The sequence below is a fragment of the Salmo salar genome, chromosome 16 (assembly GCF_965601325.2).
Source record: "Salmo salar chromosome 16, fSalSal1, whole genome shotgun sequence".
NCBI classification, from domain to species: domain Eukaryota; kingdom Metazoa; phylum Chordata; class Actinopteri; order Salmoniformes; family Salmonidae; genus Salmo; species Salmo salar.
The window spans coordinates 16995328-17016893 of record NC_138306.1 but is presented as its reverse complement, the minus strand read 5'-3'; the positions used below and the strand labels follow the sequence as shown (position 1 = coordinate 17016893).

The 21566-nt window shown below is 43.7% G+C and overlaps 1 protein-coding gene across 7 annotated transcripts in view; it reads left to right on the top strand.

Annotated features, from left to right (window-relative positions):
* The window catches only part of LOC106573173 (homeodomain-interacting protein kinase 2), a 103832-nt gene that overhangs the window by 18710 nt on the left and 63556 nt on the right, over nucleotides 1-21566 (top strand). For all 7 annotated transcript variants that reach the window (XM_014147905.3, XM_014147900.3, XM_014147899.3 and 4 more), the window contains exon 2: nucleotides 1581-2736. In XM_014147905.3, the coding sequence (XP_014003380.1) occupies nucleotides 1581-2736 (1156 nt within the window). The remainder of the gene's footprint in view (nucleotides 1-1580; nucleotides 2737-21566) is intronic.

Below are 21566 nucleotides of genomic sequence, written 5' to 3'. Positions count from 1 at the left end.
AATATAACAAACACACAGAAATACGAGCCTTAGGTCGTTAATATGGTCGAATCCGGAAACTATCATCTCGAAAACAAAACATTTTTTCTGTCAGTGAAATACGGAACCCTTCCGTATTTTATCTAACGGGTGGCATCCCTAAGTCTAAATATTGCTGTTACATTGCACAACCTTCAATGTTATGTCATAATTACGTAAAATTTTGGCAAATTAGTTTGCAACGAACCAGGCGGCCCAAACTGTTGCATATACCCTGACTCTGCGTGCAATGAACGCAGGAGAAGTGACACAATTTCACCTGGTTAATATTGCCTGCTAACCTGGATTTCTTTTAGCTAAATATGCAGGTTTAAAAATATATACTTCTGTGTATTGATTTTAAGAAAGGCATTGATGTTTATGGTTAGGTACATGTTGGAGCAATGACAGTCCTTTTTCGCGAATGCGCACCGCATCGATTATATGCAATGCAGGACAGGCTAGATAAACTAGTAATATCATCAACCATGTGTAGTTAACTAGTGATTATGATTGATTGATTGATTGTTTTTTATAAGATAAGTTTAATGCTAGCTAGCAACTTACCTTGGCTTCTTACTGCATTTGCGTAACAGGCAGGCTCCAGTCGTGGAGTGCAATGTAAAGCAGGTGGTTAGAGCGTTGAACTAGTTAACCGTAAGGTTGCAAGATTGAATCCCCGAGCTGACAAGGTAAGACTCTGTCGTTCTGCCCCTGAACAAGGCAGTTAACCCACCGTTCCTAGGTCGTCATTGAAAATGAGAATGTGTTCTTAACTGACTTGCCTAGTTAAATAAAGGTGTAAAAAAAATGTTTTTTTTTAAATCGACAAATCGGTGTCCAAAAATACCGATTACCGATTGTTATGAAAACTTGAAATCGGCCCTAATTAATCAGCCATTCCGATTAATCGGTCGACCTCTACTCCCGACAGTTGGAGATCGAATTTGAATATTGATAAAATGTTGCAAATGTCTGAGAGACCGACAATAAGGTTAATACCAATCTCCGCTTTTGAAAACTAAATGTTAGTCTAAAAGAAATGTGAGATAATGTCTAGATGCTTTTTATAGTGGAGATCAAGTTTCTAACTTCACTGCCTGGGCTGATGAGACAGTGGATGGAACAGATGGAACAGAGTAAATAGGCATTTTAACGTCATAGACTTAGCCGGTGGTAACTTGTGGAATAGACACCGTCTGGAATGCGCTTCTAACCAATCAGCATTCATGATTAGACCCACCCGTTGTATAAATACTTTTAAAGCATCTATGCACACATTTCTCTCTCTCTTGCCATGAATAGCATACATGATACTTAATTATGAATAGTTGTCTTAAACTGTGAAATAACCAATGTGAATCCAAGTGTCCAGTGTACGTGTCGGTTGAGTGTGTCATTGATGTGTCAGCATGGGCCTAGCTGAGCGCTGTAACGACCAGCCCTGACCTAAGCGCTCTTTATTTAAAGACGCCGCTCGTGTTTCAAGCACTGTCTCACATTCCTACCTCTCACTTTTTATCTCTCCCCCTCCCTTCTCCCCCTCCCCTCCTTTTTTCCAGGTATGGCCTCGCAAGTGCAAGTCTTGTCCCCTCACACTCTCCAGTCAAGTGCCTTCTTTAGCGTGAAGAAGCTGAAGGTGGAGGAGAGTTCATACTGGGATATGACAGGGTACGGCACGCACAGCAAAGTCGTCTACAGTCAGAACAGCAAGCAGCAAGTGTCCCACGCCACCCCTCTTGGCATCAACTCCTCTCTGCCCTACGAGCAGCCAGCACTCATCTTCCCGTCTAGCGCGGGGCACATCGTGGTCGCCTCGGCCAGCAGTACCTCGGGCACCGCAGGGCCTCTGGGGCCTCTGTTGGGCTTGGCCGGTAGCAGTAGCGGCAGTGGAGGCGGAAGCGGAGGAGGAAGTGGTGGAGCCATCCACAACCTGACCCGTCGCAGCACCGTCAGTCTGCTGGACACCTACCAGCGATGCGGGCTTAAGCGCAAGAGTGAGGAGCTTGACAACAGCAACAGCAGCGTGACGATCATCGAGGAGCACGGCAGCGGCACAACGATGATCCAGAACGCAGCCAGCGGGGCCGCTGTGGCTACGGCCACGGCAACGGCCACATCGACAGCCACCTCCAAGAACAGTGGTTCCAACAATGAAGGGGACTACCAGTTGGTGCAGCACGAGGTGGTCTGCTCCATGACCAACACCTACGAGGTGCTAGAGTTCTTGGGCAGAGGTACCTTCGGCCAGGTGGTCAAGTGCTGGAAGAGGGGCACCAACGAGATTGTTGCCATCAAGATCTTGAAGAACCACCCATCGTACGCACGCCAGGGCCAGATCGAGGTGAGCATCCTGGCCCGGTTGAGCACGGAGAGTGCAGACGACTACAACTTTGTGCGTGCCTACGAGTGCTTCCAGCACAAGAACCACACGTGCCTGGTGTTCGAGATGCTGGAGCAGAACCTGTACGACTTCCTCAAGCAGAACAAATTCAGTCCACTGCCGTTGAAGTACATCAGACCGGTCTTGCAGCAGGTGGCCACGGCCCTGATGAAGCTCAAGAGCCTGGGTCTGATTCACGCTGACCTGAAGCCGGAGAACATCATGTTGGTGGACCCCTCCAGGCAGCCCTACCGCGTCAAGGTCATTGACTTTGGCTCGGCCAGCCACGTGTCCAAAGCTGTCTGCTCCACCTACCTGCAGTCCAGATACTACAGGTAAGAGCAGTTTCTATCACCTTGATTTAATCAGGAAATCCCACTGAGGTCAGAAAACCTCTTTCCCAAGAGAGACCTGGCAGTTGGTTTGATAAAAAAGAGGTTTTGAAAAGGTTTAGATGGGACAGCTCTGTGCCAGTCTTATGAGGTGTAGTTGGTTAGGGTCTCTCCTTCTCTCTCTCTCTCCCCTCTCTCCCTCTCTCTCCCTCGCTCTCCTCAGTGTTAACCCTCCCCCTTTCCGCTGTGAGATGGGGGGACAGTAAAAACTTGGCTTGCTGAGAAACCAGCTGCTTATCGTGTTTAATATGATAAAACACCCATGTTGTGGTGCTGCTTTGAAGATTAGGAAGGCAGGTCTGATGAGTAGTGTGCTGCTTTACAGCGTGGCGGTAACAGCGCCACAATGACAGCACCAGGGAAATATTTGCCGCAGAGACATTTTCGGTCTCAAACACTAGTTTCTGAGAATTTGTTTTTGATGTTGTGTTATTAGAAAAACAAGCCAGAGAAACCCCTCATTGAAGAGGGACTGTAAACATGCAGAGGGACTGTAAACATGTAGAGGGACTGTAAACATGTAGAGGGACTGTAAACATGCTCCCGGACCGCTCCCCCCGCCCCACCAAGGCTCCCATTTTCCCCGGGATGGAGATGTGGGGTCAGGCTGAGTTCTACATCCCTGTAATCCACACCAGCGGGCCCAGCATTAGAAACAGATGACTCGCTGGGTCGGGCTTTCTTCTCCCCTACTTCTTAAAGTATGTTTTGCCTATAGCAAACTCCGCTGTTTGGGTTCCAGCGCGTTGGTGGGAGTGAGAAGTCTAGTAGTGTTCACACAGAGAGCAGCTTTGTTGCTTTTTAGGCACTGCCTAGTCTGGGGAGAGCAGGTGTGAGGCACAGTAAGCTCATGCACCAACACACACTCTGCAGAGAGGTGATTATGTTGATAATGTGCTGAGATGTTTATTTTAGATCTGCCATAGCAGATTATTGTTTTCTGCAGCCAATGTAGATGATAGAGAAAGGTGTTTAGACTTGAAAGGGACTTAGAGTAATTGATATCAACCTGAATGTGTGTCATTTAAAAGCTCGTTCTGGAATTATCTCACATAAGACCATATGAGGTACATTTTTATAGAGTGCTATGCCTCCATTTCATTTGAAATGGAAATTAGGTTAATAAGAAAAAACCCTCTCATCATGATCTAACACTCTGTATGTGTCCCAACAGTCTCTTTAGTTGGAGAACGAGGTAGAGGCTAACCGAAATATGCAAATGGGGAAACACTACAGTATCTCCCTCTACGCTACCCGTCTTATCTTAAATAGAAGCCTAGTAACCAATGATGAATATGTAGGCTGTCTATGCTAGCAGGCCATCGTAAATAGTAGCCTATGTACAGTACCTTCAGAAAGTATTCACACCCCTACTTTTTCCACATTTTGTTGTGTTGCAGTCTGAATTCAAAATGGATTCAATTTAGATTTTGTGTCACTGATCAACACACAATAACCAATAATGTCAAAGTGGAATTTTGTATGTAGAACATTTTAGAAATCAATAAAAAATGTAAAGCTGAAATGTCTTGAGTCAATAAGTATTCAACACGTTTGTTATGGCAAGCCTAAATAAGTTCAGGAGTAAAAATGTGCTTCACAAATCACATAATAAGTTGCATGGATGCATTCTATGTTCAATAATAGTGGTTAAATTAAAAAAAACATGAGCTGGCGCACACCCCAAAAATTTTTTGTGTGGAGGCGCTGACTAACGGCAAATAAACTATAAACTATCAAAATAAAGAAAGTCGCACACTCCATGTATAATCTCCCAGCAATTTAATGGGTATTTAACAACGTTTCGGCATCTAGTAATAGTGTTTAACATGATATTTGAATGACTACCCCATCTCTGTCCCCGACACATACAATTATCTGTAAGGTCCCTCAATTGAGTAATGAATTTCAAGCACAGATTCAACCACAAAGACCAGGGAGGTTTTTCAATGCCTCGCAAAGAAGGTAGATGTGTAAAAAAACTAAAAAAACAGACGCTGAATATCCCTTTGAGCTTGGTGAAGTTATTATTTAGGCTTTCAATACACCCAGTCACTACAAAGATACAGGCGTCCTTCCTAACTCAGTTACCGGAGTGGAAGGAAACCGCTCAGGGATTTCACCATGAGGCCAATGGTGACTTTAAACAGTTACAGAGTTAATGGCTGTGACAGGAGAAAACTGAGGATGGATCAACAACATTGTAGTTACTCCACAATACTAACCTAAATGACAGAGTGAAAAGAAGGAAGCCTGTACAGATTAAACATTTTCCAAAACATGCACCCTGTTTGCAACAAGGCACTTATTACTGCACAAAATGTGGCAAAGAAATTAACTTTAAGTCCTGAATACAAAGCGTTATGTTTGGGGCAAATCCAACACAGCTAGTGGTGACCTGTCATTCAGTGCCCCGCCTATTTTGAGCCCCACATTTTTTGAAGAAAAAAAAAATATATACATATATATTTTTGGGGGGGGCGCATGATATTTTGGCATTAATACGTGTCACATATCACTTTGTAAACTATGTAAAAAAATTATATAATTGAATTAAAAAAGCCGCATACAAACATGGTCTCTTTTTTGTTTTCATGAGTAAGGCAGCTCCAAAATGCAGGTGTTTCAGCCTAACTCAGTGCTTTCTGTGGTGGTGGGGCAAGCCAGCAGAAAATAGGAGCATGGTGCTGATTGGCTCAGTGTTCTGTCACTCATGGGGACACTACCGTCACAGGCCAAGTCTAAGTCCTTAGTAAGAGTAGACATCAAAAATTTCAGCCCTTTGGGTCCTGCCATAGAGTTATATTATAAGTACCCTTCCAAGAAGACTCAAGGTCATTGGCCACAGATAAAATGACTTCAAATCACGTTATATGTACAGTAGCTTTGATTGGAAGGATCATGTCAACATCTTACTTTAAAAATCTTAGCTAGCAGTCATCTATAAGTCTTTGCTAGGTATAGCTCTGCCTTATCTCAGGTCACTGCTCACCATTGCAGCAGCCACCCGTAGCACGCGCTCCAGCAGGTATATTTCAATGGACATCCCCAAAGCCAACACCTCCTTTTTCCTCCTTTCCTTCCAGTTCTCTGCTGCCAATGACTGGAACGAATTGCAAAAATCACTGAAGTTGGAGACATATCTCCCTCACTAACTTTAAGCTTTAGCTGTTAGAGCAGCTTACCGATCGCTGCAGCTGTACACAGCCCATCTGTAAATAGCCCATCCTACCAACTACCTACCTCATCTCCATATTTGTTTTTGTTTTTCTGCTCTTTTGCACACCAGTATTTCTACTTGCACATCCTCATCCATATATCACTCCAGTGTAAATTGCTAAATTGTAATTACTTTGCCACTATTGGCCTATTTATTGCCTTACCTCCTTACTTCCTTTGCACACACTGTATACAGATTTTTCTATTGTGTACGTTTGTTTATGTGTAACTCTGTGTAGTTGTTTTTGTCGCACTGCTGTGCTTTATCTTGGCCAGGTGGCAGTTGTAAATGAGAACTTGTTCTCAACTGGCCAACCTGGTTAAATAAATGTGAAATAAAAAAATGAAAAGTCTACAATCTGTTGGCAAATCCTTTTTAATCCTTATCATAGGGCTCCCGAGTGGCGCAGCGGTCTAAGGCACTGAATCTCAGTGCAAGAGGTGTCACCACAGTCTCTGGTTTGAATCTAGACTGTATCACATCCGGTCTTGATTGGGAGTCCCATAGGGCGGTGCACAATTGGCCCAGTGTCGTCTAGGGTAGGCCGTCATTGTAAATAAGAATTTGTTGTTGACTGACTTGCCTAGTTAAATAAAGGTTAAATATAAATAATGAAGAGAATTTATAGGTAAAATGTATGGGTGCTCATCAGCCATTGGACATACACAGCAAGTTAGAAATTGCTAATTCAACAATGAGAGGTTTGGAAGTAATCAGTGGCTAACTGCAAGCATTCCAAAGCAATCACTAGCCTGCTATTTAGTGGAGTGGCTGTGTGTGTTCTTTCTGAGTTCCCACTATAAATCCAGAGAATTCCAGACTTTGATGACAGAATTTGCCCACAAAGGACTGTCGCACCACCTTCCTGTTTAAGTGAGCAAGGTGAGTCCAAAATGTCTTGTATACTGCTGCATAAATGATATAATATGCCAGGGAGATATGTATACTGTAGCTAAGAAAGTAATACTAAGTGTATGTTGTGTATTAAGCTAGTAGCCCATGTGCCTCACCCTAATAATTTGGTCTATTTCTCCAACGCGGTATTGTAAACACATCGTTCGCGGCCGGTGTGTGATTGTTTGCAGACTTGTTTCTGTACAGCTTTGACAGTGCTACTGATAGTAGTGGTGGCGCTTGGCTTGCACATGCAAATTCAGCACTCACAACATTCTATAATAGAATTGTATTATTTGACGTGTCAAATTAAAAGCTTATTTAACGAGTCAAATAGTGTTATTTGATGTCTTTTATGACACGCAAATACCCAAACGGTGTTCAATGTGCCTCACCCTAATAATTTGGTCTATTTTCACCTCTTCATTTCGCCTACTGTTCTAACTTGGAGGTGCACATAGCCTACAACCTGTTTTAGAGAAATGTAATCATTTAATAATGTAAGAGCTTTCATTGTCTGCTTATATGCCCCCTTTATTTATACTACGGTTTTGCCTTGGTGTACAAGGAGAACACTGTAAGAACGGACCATGTTCTGAATTGTGTCGCTGTACATTTCAAAGTGCTGAACAAATAGTTATATTGACTACGTTCGTCGTCGCTCGCTCATTAATGTCTTAATCAAAATTACCCCACATTACCCTTTTCCCCACATTGTTTAGGAATAATGTTTAGGAATAATAAATTCCCTGTAAACGGTATTTTTCTCTGCCTCTGTCGTCCTTCCCCGCACCTACGATCACATACTTTTTCACTCCACAGGGAGTTGAGATGTAGCTAGGTGTTGTGTTCATTTCAAGAGGCGTATGTAACAAAGGACTAGGGAGTTTTTTGGGGGATAAATTAAACGGAATAGAGCTAAGCACAGGCAAAAATCTGGTTCAGTCTTCTTTCCAACAGATACTGGTAGATCCTTTCATCAGAACAATAACCTAAAACACAAGGCCAAATATACACTGGAGTTGCTTACCAAGATGAGTTGAATGTTCCTGATTGGCCTAGTTACAGTTTTAACTTAAATCCCGAGTGGCACATAGGTCTAAGGCAGTGTTACCTGTGCCACTAGAGATTCTGGGTTCGAGTTCAGGCTCTGTCACAGCCAGCTGCGACCAGGAGACACATGGGGCGGCGCACAATTGGCCCAGCGTCGTCCGGGTAAGGGGAGGGTTTGGCCGGCAGGGATGTCCTTGTCCCATCGTGCACTAGCGACTCCTGTGCACGCTGACACAGTCAACAGGTGTACGGTGTTTCCTCTGATACATTGGTGCGGCTGGCTTCTGGGTTAAGTGGGCATTGTGTCAAGAAGCAACGTGGTTGGGTTGTTTCGGAGGACGCACGAGACCTTCGCCTCTCCCAAGTCCTTATGGGAATTGCACAAAATTGGAGAGAAAAAGGGGTTACATTTTTTTTTTTAATCTATGGCAAGACTTAAAAATAGCTGTCTAGCAATTATGAACAACCAACTTGACAGAGCTTGAAGAATTTCAAAAGAATGGGCAAATATTGTACAATCGAGAGACTTACCAAAAAAGACTCACAGCTGTAAATGCTGCCAAGATCGTTAACAAGAAATGACAATTAAATCCATTTTAATCCCACTTTGAAACACAACAAAATGTGGAAAAAGTCAAGGGGTGCGAATACTTTCTGAAGGCACTGTATATGTTGTTTTTCTCTTGGATCAAGAAGCAGGCCAGTAAAACTATACAGAGCTGTTTGTTTTCTGGTTAAGGAGTGGAGAGAAGATTATCCCTTTATTTCCTCTTACAGTGCGGGGGGGGGGGGGGGGGGCTGACACTGACCAGAGTATTACCCATCAGGCCTCATCTCTCCTCTTCGACCTACATTTGGAGCAGGTCTGGGACTGGGTGCCCTTTGCCAATGCTATACGACGTGTGTGTAAGTGTGCGTGTGCTTGTGTGTCGCTCAGAAATGAGTCTGTACCAGTAAATGCATAGTGTTGGTGTCATAAAGGTAATTGTGGTGACATGGGCAGTGTTTGGCTGTATTTATGATAGGTTCAAAAGGCCACATACACATAGGCTTAACATCAAAGAGGCCCATGATGATTTCAGATGAACAGATAACTAAATGATGCCTGTTCGGGAAAGGATGTATTTTCCAGGGAACTGTTATATAAAAATGTGCTCAGTCACTCTGGCTTTGTAGACAAAGTTCTCTATAATGATTTATTTTGGTCCAGGCTATAATCCATGGGGCAGGTCCACTCTACTCGACCTCCACCACGGCTATCCTAGCAGCACCAGACAGGATGTTCCCCTTATTTCTGTTTAGGCAACATCTCTCAATTTTTTATCAGGTTTTGAAAAGCTCCTCTAGATCTTTGATATTAAGCTTGGAAGTTGCAGTGTGAAAATTGCCCTGCTTCTGCTATGAAGAGGGCATTGCTCTGCTTCTGCTATGAAGGGGGCTTTACCCTGCTTCTGCTATGAAGAGGGCTTTGCCCTGCTTCTGCTATGAAGGGGGCATTGCCCTGCTTCTGCTATGAAGGGGGCTTTGCCCTGCTTCTGCTATGAAGGGGGCTTTGCCCTGCTTCTGCTATGAAGAGGGCATTTCCCTGATTCTGCTATGAAGGGGGCTTTGCCCTGCTTCTGCTATGAAGAGGGCTTTGCCCTGCTTCTGCTATGAAGAGCGCTTTGCCCTGCTTCTGCTATGAAGAGGGCTTTGCCCTGCTTCTGCTATGAAGAGGGCTTTGCCCTGCTTCTGCTATGAAGAGGGCTTTGCCCTGCTTCTGCTATGTTTCTGTACTGATTTCCGCTTTATACGGAAATAATAAGGAAGTCATTTTAAACCCTCTTCCCATCCCTCTGTCTTTACTTGCTCTCTTACTTACTGTGTTTCGTGGGAATGTGATCCCTGCTACATGGCTGTTTGCAAGCCATAGATATGCTGCTGAGGGTACATGAGCGTTGCAGATGATTTATGGATTTTCCACAAGGTTGACTCATGCAAATAAAACACGGGTATTCAAGGTAAACATGAGCAATGCCATATACAGGAACGAGGAACAGCTCCTCCGATAGGAGTGGTTCTAGTTAATGAAACACTGAGAAACAGAGTACATTTGTTTCTTGTGTACTTTTAGCCTAAATCTATCATTGCTGGCACGGCACAGCCTTGTAATCACTGTATAAAGTCCTTCTATCCGTCTATTTGGCCTGCAGGTCTGTAGCCTATGTCTGCAGAGCAGTGCCTGTGCTGGTGCGGACCATACTGTGTGTTTATTGAGTTTGTTATGTCAGCTAGCTAGCTAGCCTCCCCATGGCCTCCCTCCCTGGCCTCCTTCCCTCCCTCCTCTCTGCGGTACCTAGGTAATGATGTAACAGGTAAACTGGCCCGGCTTACACTGGACCAGATAAAGGGATTATTGTATTGTCCCAGCTGGGTCTGTTTGCCCAGTTTATTTCAGTGGAAAGGGCATATGATGGGTGAATTGCAGTGAAGTCATTATTTAAGTTTTAGCTGAAATAAATGTAGCTCGGGTTCTTACAGCCGACAGCCAAGCTAGCTAGCTATGTATGTGTGGTTGGAGGATGAGGGGGTGATTTTAGTAGACAGATGAGGACTAAGGAGGAGACCTGCAGACTCACTGACCCCTGTTATCTGACATCATCCCAGGGTGCCTGGGAGCCCTGTGTCTTATTGTTCCCCATGGGGAAAAAGTCCTCCAGGACCCTACAGCCACAGCCTGCCATGACTCATGTCAGATGTAACAGGCAGGAAGTGCCTGCCTGTCACTTCCTGCCTGTCAGTCATTGCCCAATGTCTATACCCCACACATACAGGCTTATTATAGGTGCCCGGGAGGATGAATTAGGGAATAGTCTGCTTTAGCTCTAGTTCAACCAGCGCTCTATCGCCGCAATGAACCAAAAAATATGGAACTTTCTCTTCTCTTCAGGGGTGGCAGGTAGTCTAGTGGTTAGAGCGTTGGGCCAGTAACCAAAAGGTTGCTGGATCAAATCCCTGAGCTGACAAGGTAAACATCTGTAGCTCTGCCCCTGAACAAGCCAGTTAACCCACTGTTCCCTGGTAGGCCATCACTGTAAATATGAATTTGTTCTTAACTGACTTGCCTGGTTAAATAAAAAAAACATTTGGAAGAGTGGGGATAGAGTGCTGTCTGAGACAGTTGAGTTCGCCTTGTCTGACTTCTGATGGTAGTTCGGCGTTTGTATGAAACCAATCGGTACGTCAAGCTCTTCATTTCTATTCAGTTTGACCTGCCATAAATTTGCCATCTGCACTGTGCGTTACAAATTTTAGGTGGAGTGGAGAAAATAGCCCTACACACGTGACTTGTATTCCTGTAAGGGATATTGGGAGTGCTGACTCCATCAGTGAGTTGAACCAGCATCTGTGCTGTCAGTCTGCTGAATTGGTATCCATGGCTAGAGGCCTCTCATGGCAGCCTCCTAGAAATCTTAGGAAAGAAATGTCTAAAGGGGACTGCGCTCTACATTTTCTCTTTCCACTAGTGGTGGTGATCTGATCATTTCTGGCTATAGTGATAGTGGCATGACCACTCAGCCATATTTAGCCCCAACCAAGCAACCACTATTTTCTCTATTACTCTATGCTTTCTATGGTGCTCATTAGCCATAGCATCTCTCACAGTTAGGCACAACCAGCACGCTAACGCTACGCTTACAGTCTACACTAACAGGCCCCAGTGTAACACTAGCCCTGCCTAGCTGCTGTTAGCGAAAGAGAATCCAGAGAGCCGTTCCAGCACATTTAACCTGCCTCCGTGTGAGACATCAAGAAGAGATCTTAATGAATGAGGTTGCCGTTAGTTACTGTTCTCTGAGGCGTGCATAAGGTGTGTTTTTCTCACCATGGTGTGGACTTAACGCTAGCGGAATCGGGTTACTAGGAGACAAATTATCGGGTGGTAGGTAGCCTAGCAGTTCAAAACATTGGGCCAGTAACTGAAAGGTTGCTGGTTCGAATTCCCTGAGGCGGGAAGGTAGAAAAATCTGCTCTTCTGCCCATGAGCAAGGCAGTTAACCCCCAACAACAACTGCTCCCCAGGTGCTGATGATGTGGACGTTGAGTAAGGCAGGCCTCCGCACCTCTCTGATTCAGAGGGGTCGGGTTAAATGCGGAAGACAAAATTTCAGTTGAATGCATTCAGTTGTACAACTGACTAGGTATCCCCTTTCCCAAATTTGACTTGCGGGCAGACAAAAGGTGTAGGTGTTGTTTAGATGGCGGTGAAGATACACAAGCGAGCATCATAGCTGGAGAGTGGGAGTCTTCATTGTTGCACATTCCTTGGCAGTTCGCTGGGAAGGCAACACATTACATTTGCCTCCCAGCAGTGCCAGCTTAGAAATGCAGATAGAGCCTCTTGTTTTTTTTTTTATTGTTCCTGATTTTTTTGTTGTGACATTTCAGTTTCAAGGCTATCAGACTGTTGTTTGTGAATTGTAAGTTGTTGCTCTGTAAAGTGAGGTGCTTTAGGTAAAAGGCCAAAATAATTGACTCTTTCTTTTGACACTGCACCCGCTCTAGGATATATGGCACCGTCTCTAGGATGTATGACAGAATTTTTGTAATTTGTTCAGTGTATAACCCTCTTCTCTGTTGCTACATTTACTTATCCAGAGCGACTTACAGGAGCAATTAGGGTTAAGTTCCTTGCTTAAGGGCACATTGACAGCAGCGTGATACTTCCGAGTTCCAGGTCATCTAGTTAGGCTACATTCTAGCACCCATTAATGTCCTCCCCCTAACAGTTACTCATCCCCCTAACAGTTACTCATTTTTCAATTTCCATACGTTTCTCAATATTAATAAGCTGGAAGAAATTAAGCTGCTGCGTTCATGAAATGTGATGAAACGGAGTGCCGCCCACTCAAGGAATCAAAGATGAAATCTTCTCTCTGTATCATTGATTGGCTTCTTTTAAACACAGGGTTTTCACTTCTGACACTCCAGGTTAGCATAGCACACTCCTGAGGTGGTTAGCATAGCACACTCCTGAGGAGGTTAGCATAGCACACTCCTGAGGTGGTTAGCATAGCACACTCCTGAGGTGGTTAGCATAGCACACTCCTGAGGTGGTTAGCATAGCACACTCCTGAGGTGGTTAGCATAGCACACTCCTGAGGTGGTTAGCATAGCACACTTCTGAGGTGGTTAGCATAGCACACTCCTGAGGTGGTTAGCATAGCACACTCCTGAGGTGGTTAGCATAGCACATGGTTTTGCGTAAGTGTTTGTGCTCGTGCTGATGTTTTGTCACTGTTCCTGAGTCAGTGGTGTCAGTGGTGGTGGCAGTGCCCATCCACTGCAGCTGACTGGCACAGGTTCCCTCAGGTCTAAATTAATCATGAGGTCCCCATTTTGCCTGCACGCCTGCCACCCCTCCACAGGGAGCCAGAAAACACCTTCCCTCCTCTCCCAACTGGGTGCATTAATATTTTAAAGCCCACACCAGGATGGAAAATATGCATCATGGTGCTCGCTGGCTGTGGAAAAAGAAAGTTCATTTGAATGTCCTCATTTTAAAGCCAGTCATTTAAAGCCTGTCACAGGAGACCAGAGGCTGGGGCAGTCAGGGGCAGGTCCACAGAGAGAGGCCCAGGGTAGTGCAGCTGGCCTGGGCTGCGCTGAGCTCTATCCGGCCTCTCTGTCTGACTGCTCAGTGGATGGAGAATGCCTGGTGGGCAGAGGGCCGTGCATTCTCCCATGATGTGAACAGAACAAAACAGATGTATTTGTTTTCTCAATGGGAAGAATTTGCTAATGTGCGTATATGAGGGTAAATAGTTTGGCTAATTTGCGCCAGGCAGGCAGGCCTAGCTCACTCTGCCAGCTGAGGTCCCTGTGAGAAGAGAGCAGCAGTCGGCTTGGAGGTCTCTCTCTCTGCCTAACGTGACTGCGGGAGAGCAGACACACACACACACACACACACACACACACACACACACACACACACACACACACACACACACACACACACACACACACACACACACACACACACACACACACACACACACACACACACACACACACACACACACACAGTGATTTGCACAGTCCCTGCATGGTCGCCTAGATGCCTCAACCAAAATTACAACTTTTTAACTAAACCTCCTTCTAGATGTGTGATGACCCTTTGGGCTTGTCTTGCCAGCCTTGTTTTCTTACCAAGACAAACAAAAACATTGTTAAACATATCTCAGAGTCCTTTCCTCTCTGGTCCTTTGTCGTCACTGACGTTACCAGACTTAGCTAGGCTAAATGAGATCACTTCTACTCACCACTTATTCTCAGCACTCTGCCTATATAACCAAGCAACCATCCGTCTATCTATCTGTGTTTATTATGTGGTATCCATAGACAGAATCTGGTCTCACAGCTGCACCAGTAGTGTTCATCATAACCAGGAAGTGCATGTCAGAAATTACGTTTTGCTTTTAACCAATTCTCAAGGACCAAAGAAGTCTCTGTGGACTGAGCACGCATTGGTTCCTGTCTCTGTGATGCCTGTGGAGCTTTACTAATGCATATACTTTTCAGAATATATGAAAAGTGTTCCAAAAGCTACAGGCTAACCAGGAAAATGGAACACTGTGTTAGTAAATCTTATTCCATCCTGGTTGGTTGATAAATAATTGAAAATGGCTAATAGCGTTGTGTGGCAGCAGCAGAAATGTATCGCCATGTATCAAATTGCAACCGTTTGGTGCCCGAGGCATCATTTGTTTGGAAAAATAATTACTCCTGTATTGAATACTGGTTAATAATGAAAAGGGTTAGCATTGGAAAATGGTCTGATCCATATCCAGTGTGTTGTTTTTATCTGTGTAGGAGGAGGTGTGCACCATTATAGCTAGTGTTGCATTGTTGTTTTTGGACAATATTATATTTGACTCCCAAGTATCGATTTCTATATCGATTTGCAATATGTTTGGAACATCAAATCGCAATAAAATCGCAGTATCTCGAATCACAATACAGATACAATCGTGAGAATCGCAATGCATTTCGTAGTGGCACCTAAGTATCATGATAATATCGTATCGTGGGGCCCCTGGCAATTCCCAGCCCTAGCTCATAGCCCTTATTGATGACTACCGACTGCAATGGCTTCAGAAAGAAGGCTGTATAATCAATAGGGCTGTTTTCTGTGTATAAATATACAGTATTTCTCATTGTTAAATGTGAAGAAAAACTGAATAAAAAAATGACTTTTCTCTGCAACTTCTTGAAGTCTAATCCCTCTGTTTTCTGAGCGTAGACTATTTATCTGTTTCTACCGACTGCCTTGGCTATTAGCTTATATTGAGTGCACAAGCAGAATAGCACTGTCCAGCATTAAACAATGATTCATCTCCACACAAAAACCTGCTCTAGTACGACGATAGGAATTGAGGAGAAAAGAATGGCCTGGAAGAAAAGAAAATACAAAACATAAATGAACAAATCTTTCAAAGATCTGCATATGGGTGCAGGTCATAGCTTTGTGTTCAAATGTGCATATGCTACTTGTATGATGCAATGGATCAGGAGTTTGGAGCTTGTCAAGGCGAAGAGGAACAGAATGTACTTAGGATCTGTTTGGTGTAGTTACTGATTTATTTTTGCCTTCATAACCCTCATCGCATGGCAGTGGGCTGTGGAGCAGCAGAGGGTCAGGATTATGTAGAGGTGATGAGAGTGTTGCAGACATACCGGCCATGCTCCCTCCCTCGCTCCCTCGCTTCCATTCGTTTCCTTTCTCTCCCTCTCTTGCCTTTTTTCCAAAATGTTCTCCCTTTCTCATTTTCTCTCGCTCTTTTTCCTCCCTCCCTCCATCTCTTACACTAACCAGGTCATTACACGGGATGGCTCTGAAGTGGCCTCACTGGCCTGAGGTAGCTACAGCTAGCAGAGAGGAGACACCAGAAATAGAGCAGACATGTTCAGACTGGTTATCAATAAGTGAGCGGGGCTAGCCGGGAGAACATGGAACATAGCGTCCTTTCCTGGGAGGGTGACAGCATACCAGCAGTGTCTGTCTCCCAACAGAACATTACTCTCATTACAGCACCCAGCCTCAGCAACATGAACATGGGGAGAATGAAAGAACCGACAACCACGGTTAAAGATAGTCTTTCATTTAGCCAGAGAGACAAGCGAACTCTATCATCAAAACAGATGGCTCTAGTTTAAACAAAGATGTTTTTTTTGGGTCGTCATTAGTTCAAGCTGAGAGGAATTACATGCGTTTTCCAGCGCGGTTTGGTTCTAAACATGCGTTATTGTCGAGATGCAATGAACACAATGACTTCAAACACCCTTTATCTGCCATCTATGCATGCATACCAACCAGCTAAAACTGCTCCTGTGATCTTCCAGTAAAGAGGGTTTGCACTGTTAAGACACGCAGCTTCGCTCTCTGCGTTTTCACATTCACCTTTCAAACTCTTATCTTGAGGAATTAAAGGGTAGAGGGCGGGGGATAGGGGGGTTTAGTGGTATAGAAGTTTCTCTGTTACCGGCTGGGCAACCCAAAGCAGCCCCCCCCCCCCCCCGTCTTTTACTTCACTCAGAGAGCATCAACGCAACTGAGCCGCCGCCACTGCCAACCCTCCTATCCCAGCGTACACTGCAGGCTGCGGGTGAGACCGACGTCTTAGCATTTTCAACTCACATGCAGCACACAGAAGATTTTTTAAAACATAGCCCATAATATGTTAATAGTACTATTCTAAGTGGCTCTCTCCTTTTTTTGATTCTACATGTTGTCTACAGTGTCTTCAGAAAGTATTCACTCCCCACATCACATAATAAGTTGTATGGACAAATGTGTCAAAGAAATGTACTTTATGCCCTGAATACAAAGCGTTATGTTTGGGGAAAATCCAACACAACACATCACTGAGTACCACTCAATTTTTTCAAGCATGGTGGTGGCTGCATCATGTTATGGGTATGCTTGTCATCGGCAAGGACTAACAAGTTTTTTAGGATAAAAGAAACGGAATACAACAAAGCACAGGCAAAATCCTAGTGGAAAACTTCAGTTCAGTTTGCTTTCAAACAGACGCTGGGAGACAAATTCACCTTTCAGCAGGACAATAACCCGTCCAAATATACACTGGAGTTGCTTACCAACTTGACAATGAATGTTCCTGAGTGGCCTACAGTTGAAGTCGGAAGTTTACATACACCTTAGCCAAATACATTTAAACTCAGTTTTTCACAATTCCTGAAATTTAATCATAGTAAAAAATTCCTGTTTTACGTCAGTTAGGATCACCACTTTATTTTAAGAATGTGAAATGTCAGAATAATAGTAGAGAGTGATTTATTTCAGCTTTTATTTCTTTCATCACATTCCCAGTGGGTCAGAAGTTTACATACACTCAATTAGTATTTGGTAGCATTGCCTTTAAATTGTTTAACTTGGGTCAAACGTTTCGGGTAGCCTTCCACAAGCTTCCCACAATAAGTTGGGTGAATTTTGGCCCATTCCTCCTGACAGAGCTGGTGTAACTGAGTTGGGTTTGTAGGCCTCTTTGCCACAACTGTGGAAGTATGCTTGGGGTCATTGTCCATTTGGAAGACCCATTTGCGACCAAGCTTTAACTTCCTGACTGATGTCGTGCGATGTTGCTTCATTATGTCCACATCATTTTCTTTCCTCATGATGCCATCTATTTTGTGAAGTGCACCAGTCCTTCCTGCAGCAAAGCACCCCCACAACATGATGCTGCCACCCCCGTGCTTCACGGTTGGGATGGTGTTCTTCTGCTTGTAAGCCTCCCCCTTTTTCCTCCAAACATAACGATGGTCATTATGGCCAAACAGTTCTATTTTTGTTTCATCAGACCAGAGGACATTTCTCCAAAAAGTACGATCTTTGTCCCCATGTGCAGTTGCAAACCGTAGTCTGGCTTTTTTATGGCGGTTTTGGAGCAGTGGCTTCTTCCTTGCTGAGCGGCCTTTCAGGTTATGTCGATATAGGACTTGTTTTACTGTGGATATAGATACTTTTGTACCTGTTTCCTCCAACATCTTCACAAGGTCCTTTGCTGTTGTTCTGGGATTGATTTGCATTTTTCGCACCAAAGTACATTTATCTCTAGGAGACAGAACGTGTCTCCTTCCTGAGCGGTATGACGGCTGTGTGTTCCCATGGTGTTTATACTTGCGTACTGTTGTTTGTACAGATCAACGTGGTACCTTCAGGCATTTGGAAATTGCTCCCAAGGATGAATCAGACTTGTGGAGGTCTACAATTTTTTTCTTTTAATTTACCCATGATGTCAAGCAAAGAGGCACTGAGTTTGAAGGTAGGCCTTGAAATACATCCACAGGTAGACCTCCAATTGACTCAAATTATGTCAATTAGCCTATCAGAAGCGTCTAAAGCCATGACATAATTTTCTGGAATTTTCAAAGCTGTTTAAAGGCACAGTCAACTTAATGTATGTAAACTTCTGACCCACTGGAATTGTGATACAGTGAATTATAAGTGAAATAATCTGTCTATAACAATTGTTGGAAAATTTACTTGTGTCATGCACAAAGTAGATGTCCCAACTGACTTGCAAAACTCTAGTTTGTTAACAAGAAATTTGTGGAGTGGTTGAAAAACGAGTTTTAATGACTCCAACCTAAGTGTATGTAAACTTCCAACTTCAACTGTAGTTACAGTTTTATGGCTACCAGCAATGATCAACAACGAACTTGACCGAGCTTGAATATTTTTTAAATAATAATGTGCGAATATTGTACAATCCAGGTGTGCAAATCTCTTAGAGACTTACTCAGAAAGACTCGCAGATCTAATCGTTGCCAAAGGTGATTCTAACATGTATTGACTCAAGGGTGTGAATACTTCTGTAAATGAGATATTTCAATACACTTGAAAACAATTCTAAAAACATGTTTTCAAATTATGGGGTATTTTGTGTAGATGGGGTAAAAGGAAAAAAAACAGATTTGATCCATTTTGAATTCAGGCTGTAACACAACAAAATATGGAATAAGTCAAGGGGTAATAATACATATCACCAAGACGTTCACTTTCCGTATGAGGGGAAGGTATTTTTAGAAGTGTCTGTTATTGCCACGGCAACAGGGGCGTTGTTGACTGTTGTTGTTCTAATTGGCCTTGACACTGACGGCACCACCACCTGAACAGTGTTTCTCTTTGAACTGCCGTGACACTCTCATGTCTCTGCTATTGTTTGTCCAGGTTGGGCCCTGCTCTCTTGTTCGTATCTTCGGAGGCCTTGTGGTCCAACAGTATCTCTCGGTTTCACAAAGAACCACAAATTGCCTTTTACCAGTTGTGTACAATGCGTGGGTGTGTATTCAGGACTCAATACCAACTTTTCCCCCTGGTGGCACTGCTGCTACTAAGTTTTCTAGTTTGTGGCACCATCTTTTCATGTTGTGATTCAAAATATTTTAATGTGCAACCTAATCCAGTGATTGTCATGCATTTTGGGTTGACAACAATGTTCCCTCAAATGTTTTTCGTCACTAAGTAAATTTCAGGTCTGCTGAGCGCAAACTTGAACGTTGTGAAAATTCTGTGCAACTTCCAGCGCGCCTTTACTGTGAACACTGAGGCTGTACCCGCTTTAAGTAAACATTTTAACAGTTGCCATGTAGGCTATTGTGGCTATATGATCATGATGTTGGCCGTGATCTACCGCTCAGATTTTTACATGAAAAATGTAAGCCTATGCAACATTAACAAATTAAAGACAGTACTGTAGCAATGAGATCCGTGCAGTAAGCTATAGGCCCAATACATTTTCACCGCATATTGGCTTGAATTTACCTGCCAATGCATTGTTGTTCGGGCCATTTTTTTTAATTTGAAGTAGGCTATATGATCACACCGGTAATAGAATTGTTGTATTACTTGTGAAGCACAGCTGAGTGAGCATGCATTTAAATAATTGGCTTTTTATTTTTATTTTAATGGGCTGCATCTGATGGTCAGTCTCAGAGGAGGGAGAGAGCAGTAGACTGAGGGTCCACCTCTCAACATCCCTCGGCTCTCCCTTTCCACCACTGACACTGACCAAAAAGGGCCACCGTCTTCCAGCTGATGGCGAAACTCGAGTCGCACCACATTATTTCTGCCTCACGCACAAATTCATGTTGTAACTCCTATGAACAGAGGAAGTGAAATATTCCTTGATATTAAAAGAGACCCAAGCCGCTAACAATAACAACAACGCAAGCCTATAGATACACTTTCCTACTCATTCATTACTACTGCAGTGCTTGTTGTAGCGCTGAGGGGAAATAGGAAGAATCCACATTTTATGGCTTATAAAAGTGTTGAATACAAAGTGTTGACAGTGCTGAGTAAGAACTTAAACATGAACTCACTTATAAAAACAGTAGCCCTTTGCTGTATTCGTTGTCAGTCTCTCTAATCATGGTTTTAAACATTTTGAAATCTCACAGTATCAACTTTGCTTTAGCTTTTTTTATGCCTGCTACATTACTGCAGACACAGTCATTTGAGCCATCCGATTCGCCAGCGGTAGGCCTATAGTGCACTTGATTAGCTCTCTGGGCCCGCTGGGAAGGCCAAGTTTTTACCTTCAGACACATGAAATGGTTCAAAATGGCAACAGTTTGCCTACCCAGCGCGCAGGGCAGCTGAATCGGATGCCCCTACTGCCAACAACCCAAGACCAATAAAAAAAATAGGAACACTGTTTGGCAATCGACTAGGAATGCCTTGGACATCGACCAGTCGATCGAGATCGACCGCTTGGTGACCACTGCTCTAGAGAGTTGAGTGAAGTTCAATCTCTGTACTGCAGTCTCGGACTACTGCGCGCAGCTTATAGGGAACATTGGTTGACCATTAGGCAATTTTTGTTAAAATAGGGTTCCAGAATTTATTTTATTGTTTTGTGCAATAAAGATGAATTTGCCTGCATCTTTATGTGTACTAATATCATCGGCTAAAGCTTTGGGGGCTAAGTCACCCCCTGAGTAGGCCTAAGTGGAAACTCAAAATACGTTAGCTAGATTGCTAACTGTAAATATAATAGCAGCAGCTAGTAGCCATGTATTAATCTAACAATTTATTGTCCTAAAACGTGCTGCAGTTGTAGCCTACTTCCCAATGAGGCCTATGCAATCGCAATTTCACGCTCTCTGTATCTCAAAGCCATATCAAATGTTTTAGTTGTAAAATAGTTGCTATTGAGCTCAAACATTAGAGTTTATAAATACAAAGTATACCTACAGAAAGCTGAGAACATTCTCTCTTTAAGTGTGGCAACAGGATAGCTGTGTTTTCCCCACAATTGGATTTTGAAATGTTATACAATCAGAACCTTTTTTTTTTATCCCAGAGCCTTTTTTTCCCGGGGTAAGGAGGGAGAGAGTGGCTTACTCGACACAGCAGCAGGCCCCAGCAAAAACAGGCACAGGGACAGGAAGACACTTTGATGACAGGGATCCGTAGGATACTCTACTTTACCGTTTGACCAAATCATGGTTTTAGCCTTCTAAAAAATAGGACGTTTTGAGTGAGGTGACCATGTAGAATGCGCAGCTCGCACTGATGTGACCAGTTAAAAAGTTTACTCGC